The sequence below is a fragment of the Battus philenor genome, unplaced genomic scaffold (genome assembly GCF_028537555.1).
Source record: "Battus philenor isolate CCGP_79_NKW_IND1 unplaced genomic scaffold, ilBatPhil1.0.hap1 SCAF_18, whole genome shotgun sequence".
Taxonomy (NCBI): Eukaryota; Metazoa; Arthropoda; class Insecta; order Lepidoptera; family Papilionidae; genus Battus; species Battus philenor.
Window position 1 is genome coordinate 8,392,493 of NW_027181680.1, and position 24,168 is coordinate 8,416,660.

Genomic DNA, 24,168 nt, shown 5'->3' on the forward strand with positions numbered 1-24,168 from the left:
AAATGTTTTTTGAGTCGTTAATAACCTTTGTACATTATTCGAGAGAATTGATGTAGTTTTATAAATAAAACGAAAAAGGTTATTAACTTTTATAAAAACTGTAGAGTTAATATATACATATTTTAAAAGCTTAAAAGAAATTGTTCCACCGTTTTAATTTTATATTATTTTGAGTTTGAATACTCGTAATCAATACATTTAGAACATAAATCGCAGACGAGGCGCATTGAGAATTCAAGGTCTGAATTACTTCAAAACTGAATCAGATAGGAGTCTCTGCAGTGTCTCCCAATCACACACGGGCAGTTTTCGCGGGCGGCAGGAATAACTGGGGCCCCGAGATTGACGCGATACATACCATTAGGGAGCTAACGAACATCTCAATTTAGCTAACCACCTGCCTCGATAGGTTCCAGCGAGTCCTTTAAATAAAACCAACGTCTATTTCAATGGAATTCGGCGTTAGACTCGAAGGATATTCTGAAGGGATCGCGACCGGTTTCCAGCAATGACGCCTCATTTCTCGCTTGCAATGAGATTTTATGTGGTCTCTTTTAATTTTAATTTACATGTATGTGTAACTGTGAATAAATATTCACAATTACACATTGTGATCTAGTTTACACTTAAAATCATTGGTCGTCAAAAAATTAATGACTGCGAATCACGATAAAATGAATATAACTGGAATTTCTTTTTGCTTATATTATTAGAAGTTTAGCCGACGTAGTTCACTAATTATGACTTTAGAATCTTTTCTCTCATCTATATTATTATTACCAATTTCTTACACAAGATGGTCAAAAAAGTGCAAATTAAAAAGCATTGTGCTGACAGTTTACGATCTGAACCATATTATCATTATAATTTTTTAAAAACAAAAATATTTTTAAAAAGTTTTTAGTACACACGCAGTTAAGTGAATATTTATATAACATGTCGAAGAGAGCATTCAATTTGTAGTAAGTGATATACTTTAAAGACATCAGAAAAGAAAAATCAAAATCTTGTGTATGAACTCAATTAAAATTTTGAAATTACGTAAAATGCTTTCATTTTAACCAAAAGCAACCTCCACGAGGTATATTGTTAAGCAAATTAATTAGCGACGCGGCGAAGATCGTTCTGAAATGCGCTCGCGGGCCTCGGCTAATCAATTCTAAGTGGCACCCATTTATCTGTTTGCATTGCGTTCGGAAATTGACTATACGTTTTTGAACATATCGTTTGATTAATTTTAAATGTGGATGATAATTGTAGATCGGAAAATTCCTAGTTATCTTTTCAAATTCAGCCCATAAGTAGGGATGGCAAACACAGTGTGGTAGTATGGTACGCAAGACCGCTGCTGCCCATGCTTACTTTACTTCGCCTATAGACCTCTTCATTTCTAATTCGATTTCGGAGAGAACTTAAAAGCTTAGCCTTCTCCATGACTCGTTGAGCGAATATAAGCTTGCCGCTAAGTCTTAAAATGATACATACATAGATCGTAGACCTTCGACTTAAAACACCGGAACATATTGAACTAAAAGATGTTTCTGCCTATATTATTCTGATAGAGTTAAAAAAAGATTTTAAAGCAGTAGTAAGACTAAAAATGATTAACTGTAAACTAATACTTATTAGTTGAATTAGTCGTTATCATTCTTCGTAACAAGATCCCACAATCTCGTTGCAAGTCGTTATCAATGCAAACTAGCGTCTAGCCTTACCTATCTCCGTCTGATGTGATGTTTAATTATCCTCATCCAGGTTTCCTGTGTTATCATTAGCTTTAACGTAACGAAATAATTCGTGGCGTTACTAGCTAAGGATGAATAGTCGGCGCATTAGAATCAGTTAGAACCCGCTCATGAGGTTCATTTGCTTCGACACTGACTAATACGTAAGTCGCTCCAGCTATTATATTTAAGAGTGCGCAATGTTTCCTTTGAAATAAACGTTGACGGTTAAAATTTGAAATGAGAACTATATGTTATAAAAATTAAAAACCTATTAACACATTATATTTATTTCATACATCATTAATACCAGGCTGTTTTGGCTGTTTATAAAGTAAATACGCTGTTAGTAAAAAAGTGTTTATAGATCTGCCTAAAACTTAAGAAACAGCGGAAGCAGCACATCGTTGGATCATAAGATATATCACATTAACAATTAATTTAAATTCCGTAAACTTTTAAGAAGCGTTTGTTCAAGATTACCATTCCAGTCCTGAAACGCTTTAACTGATTTTAAATAAAGAACTAATAGTATAAACTTTTTTGGTTAAAAAAGGAAACGATTATGATTCATTTAAAAAAGGAATAATAGACGACGTGAAAGAAAAGGATTTGCATACTTCTGCAAAACTTGGCAGAAGCGGCCGAAATGCTTTTACTACTAATACTGTAAAAGGATTCAATGGCAATTTGATTGTTGAAGACCGTAATTAAGTTAAAACGTCATTTGACACATAACATTTTACTCACAACGTTTTTCATGTAATTTGTGAATAACTCTAATGGTTTGTATAATTCAAACTTTACACTTGTCGGGAAATGAATCCACGGCCTATGGTTGGAAATATTAGCCATTAAGTTACGAAAGATAGCAACTACCGATGTGGTAAAATAAGGCATGTGACAGCCCCGGCGGTGTTGGAACACATCTTCTGCAGGTGAGAGTAGGGTGGCAGTATGTAGCACCCTAACTCCGGTGGAACTGTACATAAATACCCACAGATAAACAGCCTCAGTAATTAAGAAAGTTAGCTACTAAAACACATACAAATTCTTAATAAATAAATAAAAATGTCATAAATTGAAGCAAATCCAAAAAATCATAAAACATAAAATAACGTATCTATTTTGAAATACGTTTTATATAATTTTTTATTAAACTCGTAATGGAACTGTACAAAACCTTTCGATATCAATATCAATCGGAACAGTTAGTAATAAAACAGATAATGCTAGTCTGTAAAACACCATGTAGATGAATTAAGCATAATTCTATGGAAAAAAAATAAACGCTACACTCGGGTTTACGTTTTTTAACTTTAATGTTGCATTAAGTTAAAACGTAGCCTGTCATTAATCAAGTTTAAGCACGTGAAGCGGGCCTGAGAACTCCTCGGCTCTTCTTCCACGTTATTTAGAAATATCAGTGCACTAGCAATGATTCAGTGTAGCGGTCGGAATGCAATCTCACACATTAGCCCGCGCTGTACAGCCATCGCTTTCGCTCTGAGTGCGAGATATGCAGTGCCCTGTTATCATTAGCGCGCATAGTACCCATTCGTAGCTCGGTGTTTCGAAACATAAAGTTCGTGTATTCTTTTATTCGTTTCAACGAAAAACTGGATTCCAAATTTGAATTTCAAAAAAAAAATTCTTTCTTTTAGAAACGAATAAAAATATTTAATTATATAACTAACCTTCTTAATATTGGCAATCGTATCCTTTCGTCTTGTCTACAGGAGGGTTGGTGTCGTGAAAACCTAAAAGATTACTCTAGTTTTACATCATACCGGGTGATTGTAAATAGGTTTGAAATCATTAAAGGGGTCAATTTGTTCAAAAAAATTTAAGAAGTGTGATTACTTAAAATATATTTAAAAAAAATTATTGGTAGGCGAAAAGCCATCAAATTCTGGCAGTACAAAGTCTGCAAGGACAAATAGTTAATAAAGACAATAAAAAATGCTTTCGATTCGTTTATTTGCCAAACAATTTAAAAACCAAAAAATTTTCCACTTTCTTTCTCTATTTTACTTCTTAAAATTTACTTACTTAATGTTAAACATTTAACTTACAAATTCTTTTTACACATTCTAAATGACAAATCCATTTCCGGTTCTCCTAAATATTTAAAATTGTACTCGGGTTCTGTAAAATCAATTTAAGCGATTCTTATATAAACATTAGAAATCAAAAATCATGGTTATGTACATTTCATTTAGATTGGTAATAGGTTTAGTGATTTTATATACTAGTCCAATTTTACTATCTTACAGGTTAATTAAGAAGTGAGTCCTGCTCGTCTTATTCCTTTATTCAGGTATTTGTCACGTACTAAATAATATTTGGTTCACGCTAGAAAAGCCCTTTTGAAAGGAACTAAAACCAAATAGACCTCTCCTATGGTGATAATAGGAGAGGTCAATTTCAAATAAAATTAACAGGGTTCCATAGACGCCCAGCTTTGAGATGAGGCCACAAAAAACTCATATTTATTGTGGTCATTTTCCTAAAAGAAATCTTTAATCTAGTAACTATGCTTGTTGTAATATATTTCATATAAAGAATTATTTAAAACTTTAGCATATGCGTGAACTTACATTTACATATATTCAATGTAAGTATTAAAATAAATCGCAATAATGTTTAATTAAAAAATATTTGCTTTTAGACATTTGATAACATAAATACTAAGTTATAACTATATTGAGTTTCCGTATAATTACATCCTTTAACTTAAAGCTAAAGGGCTTTCAAACTCGTCCTGATTTTAGAAAAGCCCGTAGCAATGATTATTTTGTGAAATGTTTTCTGTGACCAAAAAGAGGAAAAGCGTATACGCACTCGTAATAAGGGCTTATACGCTTTTTCTATTCCTCATATGTCTATAAATGACTTGATATGATATGCAATTTTACACGGCTTATAGATAAGCTTGAAGAGCTGTTTATATCTAGTACTAACCACGTGTCTCTTGTACCCAGTGTTCTAGTAAACAATATCTATAAATGTAGACATTCCACGTAAATTATGCCTACATATTTAAAGGAAATTTATTAGGTTGTTATAACACGACATTAAAATAGTTACCGCAAGTAGCATAGTATGATGTTCATATAATATAAATACATAGACCAATAGCCCGGGTTCAAATGCCGACTACTTCTACGGTGGTACGATAACATCAGACTCGCTAGGAATTTAGCAGGATCGTTATAAACCACATTTACTATGTCGTCGATAATATTTGTTGTACTTAATTTACAATAATAAAATAGTGTTATATTCTTTATTACAATTAATGAGTATTCATTTGTAGTAATTTTAACATTCATGCGGGTAATGCTCATCTGTATTAATAATTTACAGAGGAATTTATTTCATATTAAAAATTAACAGAGGCAATCTAATGTTAATACTATTTATTTTATTACAAGTTTTAGGTTAACATTAGAAATATAGAACAAAACTATGTATGCGTATCAAATCTATGGAGGCAAAGTACATCTACATACAAAATTTAGATAGTCAAAAAATAATTTTTTAGGAAGTGTGAACAATGAAATTATTCTTACTACTCCGTAAAGTTTAAACTCCGATACATTTTTTATAAGAACCTTGGAAAAGTCTATAATTGTCGGCAGAATAGAAGGGGCAGAGGACGGTCATCTGCTTGCTAAACTGACGCAGTTAAGCTTGCATAACTATGCAAGGCTTTTTAAAACTTCCAGAACAAAAAATCTCGAAGATAAATCGTATCAAAGACTAATATGATTGACTACGACCCTCATCCATGAGAAAACGACCAAGAATTCTCTTCATTATGAGATATTTTCGATATATAGAGACAGGTCAGGCACTAATTAAGGCGCTAAAAGTCGCAGCGACTAGTTCCGATTTTCATATAAGTACATAAATATATAAGCATAAAATACGAACAGAGTAAAAACATGAAAACAATTTATAATAGCGATTAGAGACTTGTTTAGTACAAGTCTCTAATCGCTATTATAAATCATCGCGATATCTTTAGAAAATTAAGGCTCAGAGATGTAAAATTTAATACAAATATTCCTTTGTCCAGTCTGTTTTATAATAGCACCTCATACAGCTAAAGTTCAGCCGGATTGAAACAGAATGGTAAACGCGTTTAAAGTGAGATTCCGAACCAAAGTCCTCGGAAGCCCATACTGCCCCATGAATCTTAAGCCGAAGTAACCTAAGAGATTATCTGCTTACAAATAAATAACGGGGTAAAACAAGTAACGTGACTGCCTAGAAGAGGTCCCTGAATGTCCTAGAACTGAATAACTAAAGAGGTTTAGACCAAGTACCACTTGTTTTCTGACTCCTGATTTCTCAAGCTGTGTGTGCCCACGATCAAACATACTGACAAGTTAACTCAATATAACTTCCCTGCTCTATATTCTTTCATATAACATCACTGGCTAAGAACTACCGGAGTTATGACTTATCAGTATTCTAATCCATCCTCCAGAGAACTCCTTTAGAGATAGTTTAGAAAGTGTAAATCCCCTTATACACCATGGCGGGCCCATTAGAGACGGGAATTATTCGATATCTTATCGACATAATCGGGTGGCCGTTCTTAGTTATTGTTTATCGTCGTTTCCTAGGCCGCCGGTCGAGAAAGTATCGATCGATAAAATCGATTAATTATGAATGTTGTCCCGTAAGTGCATGCAATGACATCGATTTTTCAACAATACAAGATATACTTTGCCTCAGGGTTTATTCGATTTGTACTTTAATACGGCAATTGTTTTGAAAAGATACATTTTTTTTTCAGTAATCTTGCTAAACTGGATTACGAACTAACTAACGTATAAATTCAAAGTTCACATTCTATAAAGCATATAAAATTCTATAGATATTTTGTCTATATACATATACTTGTACGTTTGCTTTTGTGTTGCAATGTAAACCAAAACTTTTAAAAGTTGATCGTAATAAAATATAAAAAAAGCATTGTTGTTTATATGCCAACGTCACTCTGAGCTCAAAATTATTTTGCCTTATTTACAAGAATGGTGCTACCAGAAGTATTGTACTGCGCCTAAGACATGCGCGTGGCGAGACGATGGACATATTGCTCAGTTTCATCAGTCCGCCGTCAACGGCGAGGAAGCGGAAGCGTGGCGACGGCGCCAATACTCATGCTTCACGAACCTAACTTGTCGGGATTTCCTAAGACGTGATATCACAACATCAACACATGCGATACAGAGCTCTACACGGGTGGAGCGATAGCGATTAGCTTTTTTTAAGTTTTTAAGTTCACGGACCCTTCCGCTTCTTGAAGTCAGCTTAACTGAAGCTGTAAATGCCCACGTGCTAACAGCAACAGAGAATAAGTAAAACGAGATACAGCAATTTCGGTAACACTTTAACAGTCTCCGATGTCTTGAAGTATATGCCAACTAGCTGTATAAATAGACGGATTAATTCTTATTATTTTTGATAAAATTAACTCCAGTGGTATTATTTCACTTACATGAAGATTCTGTGCGAATGTACTATAGTACATATTGTTTTTTTCTTAGCGTTTACATGCAAATAATATTTAACCAGACAGGCAAACTAAACTATTGGAATAGAAATATCTCTATAGACGAATTAAAATGTAAACAAGACGAAATTACACATTTCAAATAATGAATGATGTTACTACATTTAATACATCCGAAATTTTATTTGGCACGATAATATTAATCTTTTATTAACACAAACCGAATCAAACTGATTGTTACCTTTAGTATATACCTTCAAGTCAACCCGCCTGCCAAGCCCTTATTGTATATTCCCCATAGTCATTTATTATTTGGGATCAGAGGCGTGGTAGAAACCCACGAAAGTTTAAGTTGAAGGATAGAAAGCAAGAGAAAAAAGAGTAAGAGAAAATAGTGAAGCTCTGTCTGATTCTAATTTCTTTCAAAAAGGGATGTCGTAATGTCCATAAGTGGTTACTATAATTGAATTGAATTAAAAAAATGTTTCTCATATAATGGAAGCAAACATTTTGTTTTATAGTACTTCGTTAAAAATGATTAATACAGTAGGAATATTATTACTGAAGTAATAATATAAATCTTATAGTGTTTTTCTCATAATCCTAAGGTTTTATGTATTAGGATAGTACATTTGTTTGCTTGCAGAAAACGATTATTTTTGAATTTACTACTAAATACCGTGTAAATAATTTAGTAAATATACGTAAAATCTCGTTTCTTGATGTATAGTACATACAATAGGTCGTTCGAAATCATCGATTGTTCGCGTTTCATCGCTTATTATTAAGGTGAGTTCACAATGAAATATATATCGCAGTAAGCGTCAAACTTAAATCGAGATTTTTAAACCGTATTCCATCGACGTCGGTTCCGATTTAACGGTCTAATTACAGTGAAGTGGCTTATCTACAGTAGAGATTAATCGACACTTATAATTTATTAACTAATCTATTCTTTGTTATGAACTATTGATACATCTGTCGATAGTAAGAAACATAATATTTTTGACTTTTAAAATTTCGGTCGTGCCTTTAAATTATTTTAATTGAAAATTAATATATTTTATAAGACAAAGAAGAGAGGAAAAGTTGTTCTGTTGTTAGTAGAATATAAGCAAATTCTCCGTAACTACGTTGGATTGAAAGTTTTGTTATATACAAAATTATATTAGTAATATCGGTAAAGCTGACTTTCTTCAGAAACAAGACCAAAAAATATTAATTACGCGAATGGAACTAAACATGGATTTAGGGTTCCGTAACAAACTTACCGTAAATTTCATAATACGGTTGAATATGTTATCCATTTATAAAGGTTAGATTAGCCAGCTGATTTACTACATTAAGAAGAACCGCTTTATAGGATGACCAATGACAACACGACAGCTGAATTTTGTTTCTAAAAAAAAAAATTTTGACAGATTGAAAATAAGGTACCGTCAAATTACAAGCATAAGTTGACAACTATTCTGCTATTTAATAGTAATAATCTTTGAGTGGCAAATTACTTTTATTAATAGCTTTAAATAAACATAAAATGTTTAGCTATGCGACAGAATGTAAAATAGATTGCCGCAAATAATGTTTTAACTTGATATAATTTGTTTAAAGACGCTGATTGTTCTCCGGATTCTACTGATCTTATTATAATTTAATAGTGGAGGCCTATGTTCAACAACGTATATCCTACGGCTGAAATGAAGATAATGATGTTTAATATTAGAAACAGAGAAGGTTACATTGTGGTATTTCTACTTTAAAGTACGAGTAAGTAAATTTACGCGACTCGCAGCCGGGAGAAGTAAGATCCGTATCAAATAGCAGGAACTCCTCTCCCAACTGTCTGCGCCTAGTAAAAGCGAAAAAAAAATGTAATACGAACTCTGGGATACAAATGAGAATTAAAATGAAAAATAAGTAATACATTTACATAAATCGTTACTGCTTAACGGTTTTGTAATGATTTTACTGTTGAAATCAATAAGTTGAAGACGTATTTATATTGTGGTGTTAGTTGGGTAAGTCATCTATGGTGTATGTCAGGATACTCATTAATAAGCTTCGTTTAGCACCATAAGTTATTCTTACCATCTGGTGGCCACAGTTTTTAAAGTATAAATAAATCTATTCCTTGCATTCTTGAATTATGAATATGTAAGTATATACCAGCCTTTATGCTAGCATTTCTCATTCTAAGCAAACATTGCAATTTCTTGCCTTGACATTATAAGCTACGGGTGCATTATGTTCGTATTAACTGTTTTATATACAAAACCAGTACACTTGTGTGAGTATGCGACATCTTAATGACAATACGCTATTGATCTTCGACTTTCCTCATGTACATCAAGTTGTATTCATTGCTATGCGGTATGATATGGTCATATTTATCGCACATCTTATACATACAGCATTAGCTTTAAAAACAGGTTTATATACTTTCTACGACAAATAGGAAAAATTCGACATTTATTATATTAGAATGTAAAGTTACTACGAATCTCCTTTGTGGAATATTATTCCAGTCCTTTTCTTTTTATATATTCAGATTAACTTACGCTTTGAGACAAGCTTTATGGTACCTACGTTCTCTATACTGGACTCATTTCAAAGTACATTGAAACGTATAGTATTAATGGAAGTTACTCTTTCTTAGAAATAAATATACCCAAAAATCACACATTATGGTACTAAATGTATTTACTACGGCCTATTCAACGTAATAATTAGGAAAAACATCATAACTGGTTTATATGCGGGAAAGGTAGGAGCGATGTATATAACATCTCGCTTTAACCCCCGAAAGGATTTGGGCCTATCAAATGCGAAGATTATATCTAGAACGTATATATATATATATATCTAGAACGGCACTTTAAACAACGTTGGTAGAGTCATTAGATATCTGATTACGTTTGAACACCAAAGGTCGCCTTAGTTCTGCTACGCGGATCGTCAATCCCGAGCACTGCACCCAATTCCTCTCTACAACACGATGAACCCGGCACCCTCACGATGTATCCATGGAATGTTAACAAACTGTCTCTTACGTGTCAAAAAATTAGATTACAATAATAAGAAAATAATATACATAGAAGCCAACTAGTGGTACGGATAAATATGGCATATATATGATACATGACAGAGTCATTCTCCCGCATGTACCGAGGGACACCGGTGCGTATCTTAAGAGATCTCGATGCCTCTCCAAAGTATTGACCATACACCCTGACAGGGCGTATTATAAAGTATTTCTAACTAAGGTTTTATATGTAAGTTGCTAAGTAAAGATCAAAGTTTATTCTCTTAATGAACGCAATTAAAAGTAAGAAATTAAACACAACTTCCATTTATTGACTCTAGGTGCTGATGATTTGTCCTTAAAATTACTGTATAGAACGAGAGTGAGCAACACCTTGATAATCTGAATATTTTTTTTTTTCAAATTTTGTAATTTTTCACTAGCCTCATAATACATACGTATTTAAAAGACATGCCAAAAAGGCTACATTGTACATTAATTTAAAAGAAGTTTTTGAATCACAAAAAAAACGTTATGATTTTCTTAAATATAACTACAAAATATTAAAAGTCGACGTGACTTTATAGGTTATACTTATTCCGAAAATAGTCCTTCAAAGAATTGCATGTGGCTCTCGAGCCGCGGGTTGACCTCCCCTGATTTAAACTTTAATGTTTACAATTTGGATATTTTTATATAGTGTATAAGACCATGTAACTATATGGTATTTTACGATGAAAATTTTATCTTGACTTTTTTAAACTCGTTTCACAAGAACAGATGAAAATAAAAATTTGTTATCAAATTGAAAAAACTGTTTTTCAGTTGCATATGGAAATGTATGAACTGCACAAGACATGCATTAAATTTAATATTCTTTATTGTTGTGTAAAAGTATTTGCCTGACAAATAATTATTTAGTACCAAAAACGTTTGCAGGATAATTCATGAAAAACTTCAGAGTGATTGTAATTCCTTATCAATGTGCAGACGGAACGATTATTGTCGCATTATGACGTGAAACCGATAATGTCGAATATACGTAATATATGTAGTCATACAAGAATGTAACCCTGAAGAGTATTTGACAGAAGAAAACGTATTTTATTGTTGACTTAATTCTTTCTAGCATTGTAACAGCTGTGTGAGTTTTTTTTTTCCTATTACAATTAAAAATATCATTACTTTTGTTACAGTTTTCAAACGCTTTGACATAAATCAACAACCGGCTACCACATCGAACTTTGGATTTTCTAAGGTAAGACTACATCATTATTATTTAATAAAAAAATAATGTTTACTTTAAAACTTAATGAATAATTTTTCTCTGTTCCTTTCTTATATTTATTATTCTATTGGCCTCAATTAAATACTCAAAATATTGGGTTTTAGATATTTTCCGAGTCCAGAAAGTGGCAATAAAATCGTATAAAAATACCTAAATAAGCTCAAAATTCTTACATAGAAATAAAATTAAAAAGTATTTTCTTTTTAATTTTATTTATATGTATCGAATTGTATAATGTATCGAAACAACCATTTCATCACTCTTTTTTTAATATTACTCATGTCATACGGATACAAATTAAGAAAACGTTTTTTAGATAATTGTATCTTAATATACTTCCTAGAGATATCTTAACTACAGAAGTCAAAGTTTTTTCTTTAATATTATCCATTTCTATATTTATATTCGGAGCCAGTTAAGTTAGATATTCTCGTATTGTTCCCGTCTTTCCCACGATAAGCATTGACGTCTTCAGGAACTGTTCATATTTTCTGTCATATTCTAGCACGTGTTCAAATGAATAAGGCAAAAGGAGAGAACGGACGGTACGTTAATTTAAATTTTAGAACAAGCTTGTATTAAACAGGCGTGGTCAGCTGGAACCGCTCATTAATTCTGATTTGGGCATTTTGGACATAATTCCGAAACGATTATTTCAATGCTGATTGAATTGTAACAAACAGATGTATTATGTATATATTATTATTATTGTTTGTAACGAAAACTTTTATCACATATCAAATTTTAAAATTATAATTTCTTTATACGTTTACAGAACAAGGGCGTCTTTTAACACATGCATCCATTAAAATAGAAATAATTTTTATAATTATTACATTATATTACAGTATAGCTAGTCACTACGCATCACTTGTTCCACATGTTTAAGTTTCGACTCCAGCACAAATCAGCTACTAATGACATCTAGTGACAATAATACTGACTCTATCTTTACTGTTCTTCGGTTCATCTCAGATCTTAATTAAAATGTCCTCTAAAAAGGTAGATGTTAGTATTTTTAAAAGATGCCTTTTTCATACTATAAAAAAAACGTCAACAGTGCCAGTGATTTCCAGAATTAAACTTTAAAAAATAGCGATAAAATTGGTTTTGTATTTTAAATATATGTAAAACAAACTGAAATTATAACACGTGAATAAAAGTGAGGCTAACTGGCGAGCATTCTCACAGTGCTATCGAAAATTAGAAATTAATTAACATATTTAAAATAGTCTCTAGTAAATAAAATGTTTGAGACTAAACAGAAAAATGTTTTTATTTATGGTACCGTTTTTAAATCTATGTTAAAAATTAGTTTTCTATCTCGAATTTAAAAAAAAAACTTTCCATTATGTATATTAAAGAAAATCAACTTTGCTGTGAACATTCGATTACCTTGATTTTCTAAACACTTACTTATTATACCACAACCTCCAATAATAGAACTTAAACGGTGCATTATGTGCAAATATAATAAACGCGAAACCAACGAACCGGGCGGGGAAATCCTTTTGCATAATTTTGATCTTATGATATAATTCTGGCATATTCTCCATCGCTTTTCGAAATCTCTCGTATTAACATAACAAAACACGTTAAAGTTTTATTTTATGTGGTTAAGTAAAATAGTTGATATAATCAATATGATGTATTATTGATTATTACTATCTATATTATTATTTATTAAATTTTTCACCGGGCACGTATTTAGTAAAAATAATATATTATTATCATTTAAATCTTGAACTAGCCTCCATTGAGGCTAGTTCAAGATTTTTAAAAATACACCATTGTGTATTTTTAATTTAAAGCGTTCGCTTTGTCAACATTAATAATAAAATTCCGGTGGTTACAACACAATTTCGAAATACTTTCTTATATTCAATTAACAGTGTAACAAAGTCTTAATAGATCAATAACTCAGGTTCTTCCTGTGCCTTTGGCACGTCGTTATTTAAATTTGCCAACAAGCTACTTATAAATATTAATTCATTCTAAAAATTAATTTTTAAATTTTTACGAACTTAAAAAATATAGAAAAATTCGCTATACGAATTATACGGGACTGTATATTAATAAATAATGAATGATTTACTAGATATTTTATTGGAGCTACAGATTAATAATAATTGTGCATTTATTACCTTATCAATAATTCGTTTGTAACATTTCTATACTAACACGTAATAGTTGAAATTTTACCATTATCCTTTATACATATATATTTGATAGCTCGTTAATGATTAGTGAAGTAGTAAAGTAGGATATATCTAACAACTACAAAAAAGTATTACGTGTCAAAATAAATGTAAAGAATGCGTGAATGATTTTTTTTTTATTATATAAACTTTCTATTTTTTCTAATTTAGGTTCATTACGTGTGTTAAGATATATTTTAATACACGTACAAAATTGTTTGTTTTTAAATATACAAACTTAAAAATTGATCAAACTCTAGAACAGAGAAATATGATCAAAGCTTAGTAGAACATTTAATTAGTATTGACTGAAATGTAAGGGGCATAAACAAAATGTCGGTACTAACCCAGAGTGACAGTATAAGTTACAATAGAACTAATTCCCCTATAGAAATGAACAGCTGTGACCCAAACTCGTCGGTTTGTGCGAGAAATACCCAGTTGTCGTCGTGTGGCGAGATGGCGACTCGATTGTGTGGCAACTTAATATATTCCCGCCATAACTCTCAGGTATCGCGTTGCAAATAATAGAATGGAGAGCGGCAACACAAAACCGATATACATAATAGACTAATATTTATATTTACTTTCACGAGAAATAAATGCAGGACTCGCACTCTTTAGTGTTAAACTTTAGCCAAAGGCCATCTAGATGGACTCTGACTCAACACATTACTCAACATATTATTATTGTATCACTATACGGACCTATTCACGTGAAGGAAATGTACCAGGTTATTGCGTCAATTATAAGAATATAAAACTACATTTTTCGTCGTAACGCTATGATATCTATAAATTAAACTTAAATATATTGCATGAATCAAATATGTAAGATAACTTTAAAAAAATCACTGTACATTTCTGTCGATTTTTATGAAACCTAAAAGGAAATGAAACCGATTTTTTCATAACAACACAAGTTTAAGTAAACTTACATATCATATTACCAATATTGTCAACCTATAAAACTCACTAAAATCCGATATATGAAAAGACTGTTTTTTGTGATAATTGCAGTATTTTTAAGGATACTCTTCTATAGAGAAGAACAGTTATACAAGTTTTTACAGGCTTAACCCTGATGGGGTGACCTCGGCCCATCCATATGATTTGAAAACTACAAAAACACTTTCGCTATCTAAAGCCTATATAAGAAAACAATGCCAGAGTATATATAACATTTATTGATGAGAATTTTGTACTTCAACTCATACAGATATCTTCATTACAAATTTTTTATGATAATTTAACTCCCCAATAACGTAATTCAATATCACTGGACAGTTTTTCGTAAGGACGTGGAAAACAGAGTTTACATAGAGTTAATCAATCTAGCGTAGTAATTCACAATCTGAGACGAGGTTACCAAAAGAGGCCAGCTTTTCGCCAAAATGTAGATGAAAATTTTTATATCGACGTTTTTATGTGGAGTCTGGTGGACATCTAATCATTCATTTTGTACAGTTTTGTAATGTGAATAAAGAAAATTGACGTATGTGTGCGTTTAAATAAAACATGTAATTTTGTAATTCCATGTTGTATTGATATTATATTTTCTTTATTATTAAATACTATTTTCTTTATTATTTATAAAGTTTTTATTTCAGGCACTCAACGGATTCCTGATGATGATGACACAGAACGGCAAACTTCTTTACATATCTGACAACGCCGCTGAATATCTTGGACATTCTATGGTAAGAATCAATTTATATATTAATAATAACAAACTAGTTTAATTTCACGCTTTAAATGTTTATAATCGTGTTGTAGCGTTAAACTCAAACTCAGTTTCAGTAAAGATTTTCTTCGTGCTTTTCTTATTTCAATTTTTTTTTCGTATCACTTTATGAGCCAGCCGTTTAGATGGTTTTTCGATACTTTATTTTCCTCATAGGATTCTCCTGTTTAATTTGTAGATTTTAAAGTTCAACTCTGGTAACTTCAAGTATGTTGTATATCTGGCTCGTTGTCATTTTAATTAGGTTTGCTTTTAATTTAATTACAGCATATCTTAGGATTTCGGAGCGTATATTGTATATTTTTCTGTTTGTTTGTGTTCCCATTTTTGGGAACCTATCGTTTCACTGCCATGTGTAGGGCAGGGACGTTACATTTAGGGTAAATAGGGTTTTCGGGTTTTTCTTTCCTTTCCTTATTTGAAAATCTTGCTTTATATTATATAATATATTTCTTCTCTACAAACCTCTTTTTTTAGTATATAATGTATACTTTAGGAAAAAAGAAAGGTAAGCTTTTCTTGAAAATAAGGTAAACTAAAGTAATACCTTGGCTTTTGCACCACATCTAAGGTATGTGTGCGGCGAGAAGGTGCTGATGTAGTACTATAATATAAAATGATTTTTATAAATGTAATATGGATTGCTCTCTCGTTTTATAACTCCTACAACTTATTTTATAGTTACCAAATTCCTAGGATTATATATTTATTGTAACTGTACTGAAGATTATCTGCAAGTACACGATAAAACAAATGTATTGGCTTTCATTAAAGATTTTATTTATTACAGTAATAACTCACTACTAACACGTATGTTCCCGTCGTTCCATAGCAATAAGATTTATAGTGTCTGCGTTAACCTCTATTTGAGCTCATTATTTGTTTTAATTAAACTACAACATATGTAGGTATAGGAATGTATTATCAACACTAAAAGTGAAAACATGGCTCAATATTATCTTAATGAATTTAGACAAATACGCTTAATTTAAGTGAAATCTATTTATTAAGTTAATTTACTTGATGATTACTTACCATTATGATTTAAAAAAATATTTACTAAAAAAAAGTTATCATAAATGAAACAAAAAAGGAAAACATGAATAATGGATTATCTAAATTATTTAATCCAAAGAACATCGAAAATACGGTTTTACCGGTAAAAACAGAAAAACGGGTTAGCAATAATGTGTATTTACAATTGTAAGTTTAAATCGCTTGAATTATTACAATAACTGACGTTTTAATGTAAAATCTGAGACATGGCGATACAAAATTGTCTTAGTTTTATTTAGAGCTGCCTTCGTTATTGCAGACTGTTCCGTATAACTTGCAAACTTGACATCAAAGCTTTGAACAAGAAATGACTTTATCTAAGATGCGGCCAGGATTAACTGTACAGCGTGACCTTCATTCGACGCCCATTTATTACTACTGGGGGAAACTTACACAGGATGATTAATTAATAGCTTCAAAGTGGTGAATGTACCTCATTCGCTGTCAATTAATGATTGGTACACTCTATACAAAAATCAATGGTTACAGAAATAATATGTAATGAATTGGTAGTAAAATTTTATTGCGAAAAAGTGTTTTTAAAATTAAGATTAATATTAAGATAAATTATAATTTACTATTATTGTCTGCCTGTGTAAACTTTATAATGCAAGAATCTCTTGGTTTGTCACATTCCAATAGAAAATATAAATAAACGTAACATATTTCAGAGTGGGCACTTTAAATAAAGTGAATGGAAATAAGTTTAAAATTTTTGAGGTCTTTGCTAACAAGTAAGAGATTCACCCCTTTAAAGTTTTTTACTTCTATAAATACAAAGCCTGCATAGACAGATTGCAAATATAATTTTCAATATGCAGTGATCCGAATTCGGAAACGCTTTTTCTTACGATATTATCATTACGTTATTTATTATTTCGAAATCCTTTGGTTATTAGATACAGTGTACAATACATCAATTGACAGCGAATAAAACATAATTAGTAGTAGCCGAAGCAATGCACATCGCCCAAAACCGGCACAAATGGCGTAACAAAGTGTGGCATGAACTTTCCAAAAAAATTCTAGATCTCAGAAGTCAGGGACACAGCGCAGCGGGGAGTAGGGGCACCTATTTCCAATCATCCTGTGAAAATAGTAAACACAAAACATATATATAACCAGGTATAAAGTTCATACAATCGCTGCATTAGCGAGTAATGGAACGGCAAACATAAACCGGTGTTGTAATAAAAGCGAAATCAATATCTAGATATGCCCAATTTTTCTCGGCGCACAAAGCGCGCCGGTGGGTCCGCAGTCCGGATACAAATCGTACCGCATCTGACCCCAAATAGTTCCTCGTTAGCCTGCGCCGGCGTCGGGAAATTAATCACTATGCTTTATTGTTCGCTGCGACCGCGTCCGCAAACGATAGACCACCTACAGGCTGATTCATAAAAATTATCTTTTAACGCTTCTTATTGATAATTAATTTATATTAGAAAAAGTAAATTAAAATACATTCTTATTGAATATTTTTATAATTAACACTCTCACACACAGGCAAGCGAAGTGATTAAGATCAGTGACTATATATATTTATAGATAATGGGTTCAATTCAAATTGTTAACATACAACCCCTACTTATTTATTTATTTAATTTTAATTGTACATTAGCACGGAATAAATAAACAGATTGAATCAAACAGGCAAAAAATTCAGTGCTTATGGCGACCTTATCACAAACGGCGATTTCTTCCAGGCAACCATTGAATTATGCTGGGAAAATATTAGAAGCGGTCATCAAATAATTAAATGTGTTAAAATATCACCAGTTAACCTTCTTAACCATAAGCAATACCGGAACTGGACTGAGTCAAATCGAATAGCAATAGTAATATTGTAAGGGTAACACATTGAGATTGAATATTTCGTATGCAATAGTTTATTTAATAATTATTTATATTTTTTAAACTATTAAAACTTTATAAGACAAATAAGAGAGGAAGGTATATAAGGTGATATTAAAAAAGTTACCCAAATAAAAAAATAAAAAGTAACTTAAAGATAACGAAATCGGAATCAGCCTGTAGTCGTCGATGAATTTGGCGGTCGCCGCATGTGAAACCACCTCAGTACAGATGTATCTACACGTAATGATAGCTCGTCAATATATCCAAATTGTGATTGATTGGTACAGTGTTATGTACGCGCAAAGCTTCCATCAAAACTGTATCGAATACTAGCTGTCCACTTGATATACCTATTTACAAATATTTATATATAACTTTGAATTAAAACGACGAATTACAGGAAATTGTTTCTTCTCTAAATATAGGTTTTGTTTAACTAAAGTTCTTCATAATTTAAAACGAAATTTGTATCTTCGTAAATTAATCAAGAAATTAAACATAAATAAGACAGGTAAATAATATAAATTCGCTGCCTATTAAAAGATAGGTCAAACAGTACACAATGATTAAAAAGATCGTGAGCGTTTATTAAATAATTATGATTCTAAATTATATTCAAGTTTTTCGATATTTTTTTCGTTAGATGATCATAATAGAATTATTTAACCGACATGAAAAATCTAGATCACTGGCCCTTTACTGTTTACTAGCCCATGATTCCTTCCTTTAATATGGTTCAATTAAACAAAGTCAGTCAAACAATATTTCGACCAACTAACATCAGAATGCCTTCCACGTAAAATTTGATTGTAAAGTAAAAATTATCACAAACGCCAATTGTTATATATTACTTATAAATACATTTTAAGTTTAAAACTAATTGAGACTCCAATGTTTATCGATCATCATGTAAAAAGTATTTGTATATTTAGTCATATGAGAGAATATTTACATTGACCATCTATGTAAGTCATGAAAAGAGTGACCGAAAACCTATTTTATAAAAACTATACCATTGACTAGCGTATTTTAATTATATTTTAATACGTCATATGGTAGTTAAACCAATTCCGCAAAAGATAAAGAGTAATTTTAAAAGACATTAACATTAAATGTCTTCACTTGAGTTTTACGAGTAACTAATGTGCTTTTAAGAAATCACTGGCATAAGCAAGACGTAAGGTTTATTGGCGAAGCTCTTTCAAAAATTCAAATCAAACGCTCCGCTGATTCTGTTTTGATCTCTAGCCGGTATGGTTTGTCAGATGTCACGAGATACGACGCTGACGGATCCAATGCGATCTATACGTCCGGCCGCTGCCCGATAACGATCTTGTTTTCGTTTATTGACCGCTTAAATATACCAATTGATTAGAGCGGTTATACGAGTTAGAGTTTTCTTTAGAATTGCACCGGACCACCTTTGAGTATATCATAGACAACAAGAATTATTCAACATAAATAGACCATATAATACTAGATAATATATAAAGATTTTTTACATTTTATATTACTAATTCGAAATTATAAGTTTAATTGGCCAGGCGTAATCCAATAATCATCATAATTTCAGCCATAAAACGTCCGCTGCAGGATATAGACCTCCCTATAAACTGATTTCTTATTAGATCAACTGGAAGTGACGTCGTTCAAGGACTTTAGCAAAGTGGACAGGACATAATTTTGTGGGTGGACGGACCACGCCACTCTTGACGGTCGCTAATATCTACTCCAGATTCTTCGGGCCCCGGCCGCCATTCGCTCTGCGTTATGTACCACTACCTGCCACTTTTATTTGCCAATAAAAATCATAGTCCAATAAAAAAGATGAAGAAGCATTGTTCATAGTATCCGCTTTATTTATTAATTTAACATCTAAATAATAATACAATTGTAGCTAACAAAAGTGAGTTTTTACAATGTTGTATATTACACCATATTTTTTGTTAGCTTACTTCATAACACACTTAAGTTTTGATTGACGTAAAAGGTTTGGTTTTCGACAGGTGTTTACTCTATAGTTTGTATGGATAAAGAATATTAACATTTTTACTATTTTACTCCGCAATTATTACGTATTTATTTTATCATAAGAACGCTCTAAATGAAAGAGAAAATAGGTATAAATATATTTTACTGAACTGGTTTAATCGTTCTACATTGTTTTACTGTGTTTAGTAATTCATTTGTATTTAAATAGATTAAAAATAAGGTTAGAAAATGTTTAGATTTCATTATGTTAAAAAGATTCTTGATCATAAGCTCGAAGGATTCAAATCTAGGTGGCACACGGATCTACTAATTAAAACTTATTTCTAGTTAGGTTATATCCTTTGACAGATGTATTTCTTCCTGCCCACAAACTCCAGACGTTGGCATTTCCCGACTTTTACAGCCATTAAAGCTTCATTACGTCGTCTCAAAGACGATCTCAATCGTTCTCCATAACTCAAGTATCGGCAGTTTTCCCACGATCCCGTTCTTATAAGCCCGCAACATAATGATCTATACACTCTATGATTATCAATGAAAGTCGCATACTGGACCTTATTACATTCATCTCTAAGTGTAATTTGTAACAGAGTAATCAGGACCCAAAGGCAATATTTTATTGTTATTCCGCAATTAAGATTAATGATAAGATTTTAGAGGCAGTAAGTACTTAATCCAAATATCTAGTTAAAAACAATGCCGGTCTCGTTAATATGCCGTTTATAAAGGTAAATTATATTATGGGTGGGTCTTATTAAATATAACAGTTTTAATATTTAGCTATTGAAGATACTGGCTATAATTTATTGAAAAAGTAGATATAATTTTTTCTGGATCACATGATTCCTTATTAACATTTACTGATACCACAGCAATGAAGGATAGAGTAGATGCTAGCCGAAACCATGTTCACATAACTTAGCCTGTAGGTTGAGTTAGGGAGGCTGCTTACCACTTAAATCCCTTAGGCGGACGCTCCTTAAACAAATCTGGCGTAATGTTCTCCGCAAAGAGACATCAGCTTGAACTGACACTCAAGACGCGTTTATAATCCTCTTGGTATGTTTCATTTACCTGTCTAACATTACTACCACTTCGTAAAGCGTTAGCACAGGTAAAAAAATGGTGGAAGAAACATCAATAACTGTTTTATTTATAACGATAAATAATTCGTAATGTAATTGTCCGACCAAGAGAAATTATCTTGTAAAAGTTCTTAAAATCTCGTATAAAGGATTCAGAAAGTCGAGTAAAATGTGTTTGTTAAGAAGTACGGTATGTAATGAACATATAAATTTCAAACCACACATACTTCCTGTTAATAACCAAATAAGAACAAACTAAAGCGAAAATCAAAACCACACACGTAGCGAACGGTTCAACCATAAACAATAGTGAACGCACAATTCAATATGCAAACCGAACAATGTAATGATAATGCCATAGACAATGCTCTTTCGTCGCCTTAACCACTGTGCCGATTTATTGATGTTCCCTATTAATACCTCTGTAATAACATTAACCAATGTAATTTGACCTTTTTACGCATAACACGTTCCCCGTTTTCGTAGTAAATACTAGAACTGCGGGAAGAAGGGTGGATCTTTTATGACTGGTTGTTTCGAAAGTACGGTTTGTTTCGCCTATGCCTGTGGCTATTCTGTGTTTATCATTGTTGTTGTAACTGTGCCCTTTTGTGGAATGAAAGAACGCCTGAAAATGCTGGTCGTATAAATTAACACCATCAATGTAATTTATAAGATTTAATAATATACAACAAAAATGTATTTTTTCTGTTATTTAATATTCTTTATTGTACACCCTAGAAAATATATACATAGTTGCAAAATAATAAAAATACGATAGGCGTTCTTATTACAGTACCCGGCGATAAATATTCCATGTCGACCTTTGGAAAGAGACAATGGGCACTAACTATGTGATGTTTTGTCAGAAGTGCGACAGAGGTAACGCTCTACGAAGCCGAAATTAGCCGATTGTCTGTTTCCAAAAGTCGATGTGCAATATTTATCGCCGAGTACTGTACACGAGGAAATGTGTACAATATGAAAACAGTAGAGGTATAAATAACAGTTATGTAAAAATCTAAAATATTTCAATTCATATTCTTGTGACCTGTAACTTCTTGTTCTCTTCGAAGTTAAAGAGGTTAAAAGTTATTAATTTTATAAGTAAATTATTTGCTATTTAAGTCTCTAATTAGCAAATACTACTGAAACGTATGTACATATTACGTGACTAAAACCGTATCTTATTAACTTGTGTACAATAATTATGATTATTATTTTACACAAATTTCTGGCTTATTTTAATCTTAGGGTTGCTTATTGTGCCAAGCTATGCTCGGGATTTCTTTACAAAATCAAATCAGGAATGAAGAGATCCACGAGAGTAGATGACCGAAAGTAACCGTTAATGCTCAGCAGATTGGCGAGTTAAGCAGATATTGGGTAAATATATAGCGAAGAACACTTTAGCTGAAGCTTTGAAGTTCTGTAAGGAAATTGCAGACCAAGTACCAGCAAACGCGGTAAGGGCTACCCACCTACATGGTGTACAGACGACCTTGTTAAAGTTGATGGAAGACGATCGTTCTTATCAAAAAAAAATTACCTAGCGGCCCATGTCCTGCAGTCGACATCTTACAACAGAAATTATGATAATAATAACTGAAAGCTATCAATAAATTGACACACCAGCTTAAATCAATTTCATTTAACGTAATTATATTCTGCGAGGTAATAAATAAATATAAGTAATATTTAAAACATTAATAAATGTAAAAGATGGACATCAAAAATTAACGAACTATAAATCAAACTGAAAGCACACAATCATTTGTAACACAATTAGGGGGTCTGGTTTTTTGTTCACGTCATTAATCTGTACAACCGGGGGCTTGCTTGTTTGTTTGTTCGAACATTTGTAACAGCGTTTCGTTGCCGGCACTGCAATTGACGTCGAATTTAATAATATGATAATTATTAACAGCTCCGCGGCAATGCCTTTGAGGCTGAAGTGGGTTATGATTAATTACCTGTGAAAAGCAATGTTATATAAGCAATGTTTTCTCTTTGTCTGTACTTATTTCAATATCATTGACACTTCTAATACAATCAAGTTTTCTCTTTCTTGTTTTATAATAAATCATGTACAAGGATGATTTGTTATAGGGATAAAGGCTTCAAAATGGTGAATATTTAAAGATTATATTTAAAGATTTTACACTAATTCCCAATCACTATATGTAAAGTGAGTACTCTGTTATTCTGTGATTGCAACAGGACAATAACTTCTGACAGTACAAAGTAACAAATACTAATTAATTTGAATACCTAGTAATCCGAATTTCGGAAATGATTTTTCTTACTTTATTATAGTTACGGTATTTGTTCTTTCTTAAAAGCCTTTACACTTATAAACAATCAAATATGTTATTCGTATCATAATTATAATCTTTAAAAGTTTCATACGTGAAATGAATTTTACTTAATTATTATTTTTTTAATTGGCCCAAATAATTATAAATAATTCAACAATATTGTTAACCTAAACAGAATTATTCAAAGAGTTAGTGATACTTTTAATGTTACGAAACAAGCATATTACGATTAAGTCTGTTATAAAGGTCATGTAAATACAATGAACGAACGAAAATTTCACAATCACAAATAACTGGACCAATAATTTGCCGTATCATCGGCCAATCTAAATGTTGAGTTAACGGTGCATCCAT

General features: G+C 31.7%; 1 protein-coding gene across 1 annotated transcript in view; it reads left to right on the plus strand.

Annotated features, from left to right (window-relative positions):
• Positions 1-24,168, plus strand: part of LOC137920129 (PAS domain-containing protein cky-1-like) — a 168,801-nt gene that overhangs the window by 72,094 nt on the left and 72,539 nt on the right. The window contains exons 4-5 of the mRNA XM_068763362.1: positions 11,473-11,534; positions 15,373-15,462. Of these exons, the coding sequence (XP_068619463.1) occupies positions 11,473-11,534; positions 15,373-15,462 (152 nt within the window). The remainder of the gene's footprint in view (positions 1-11,472; positions 11,535-15,372; positions 15,463-24,168) is intronic.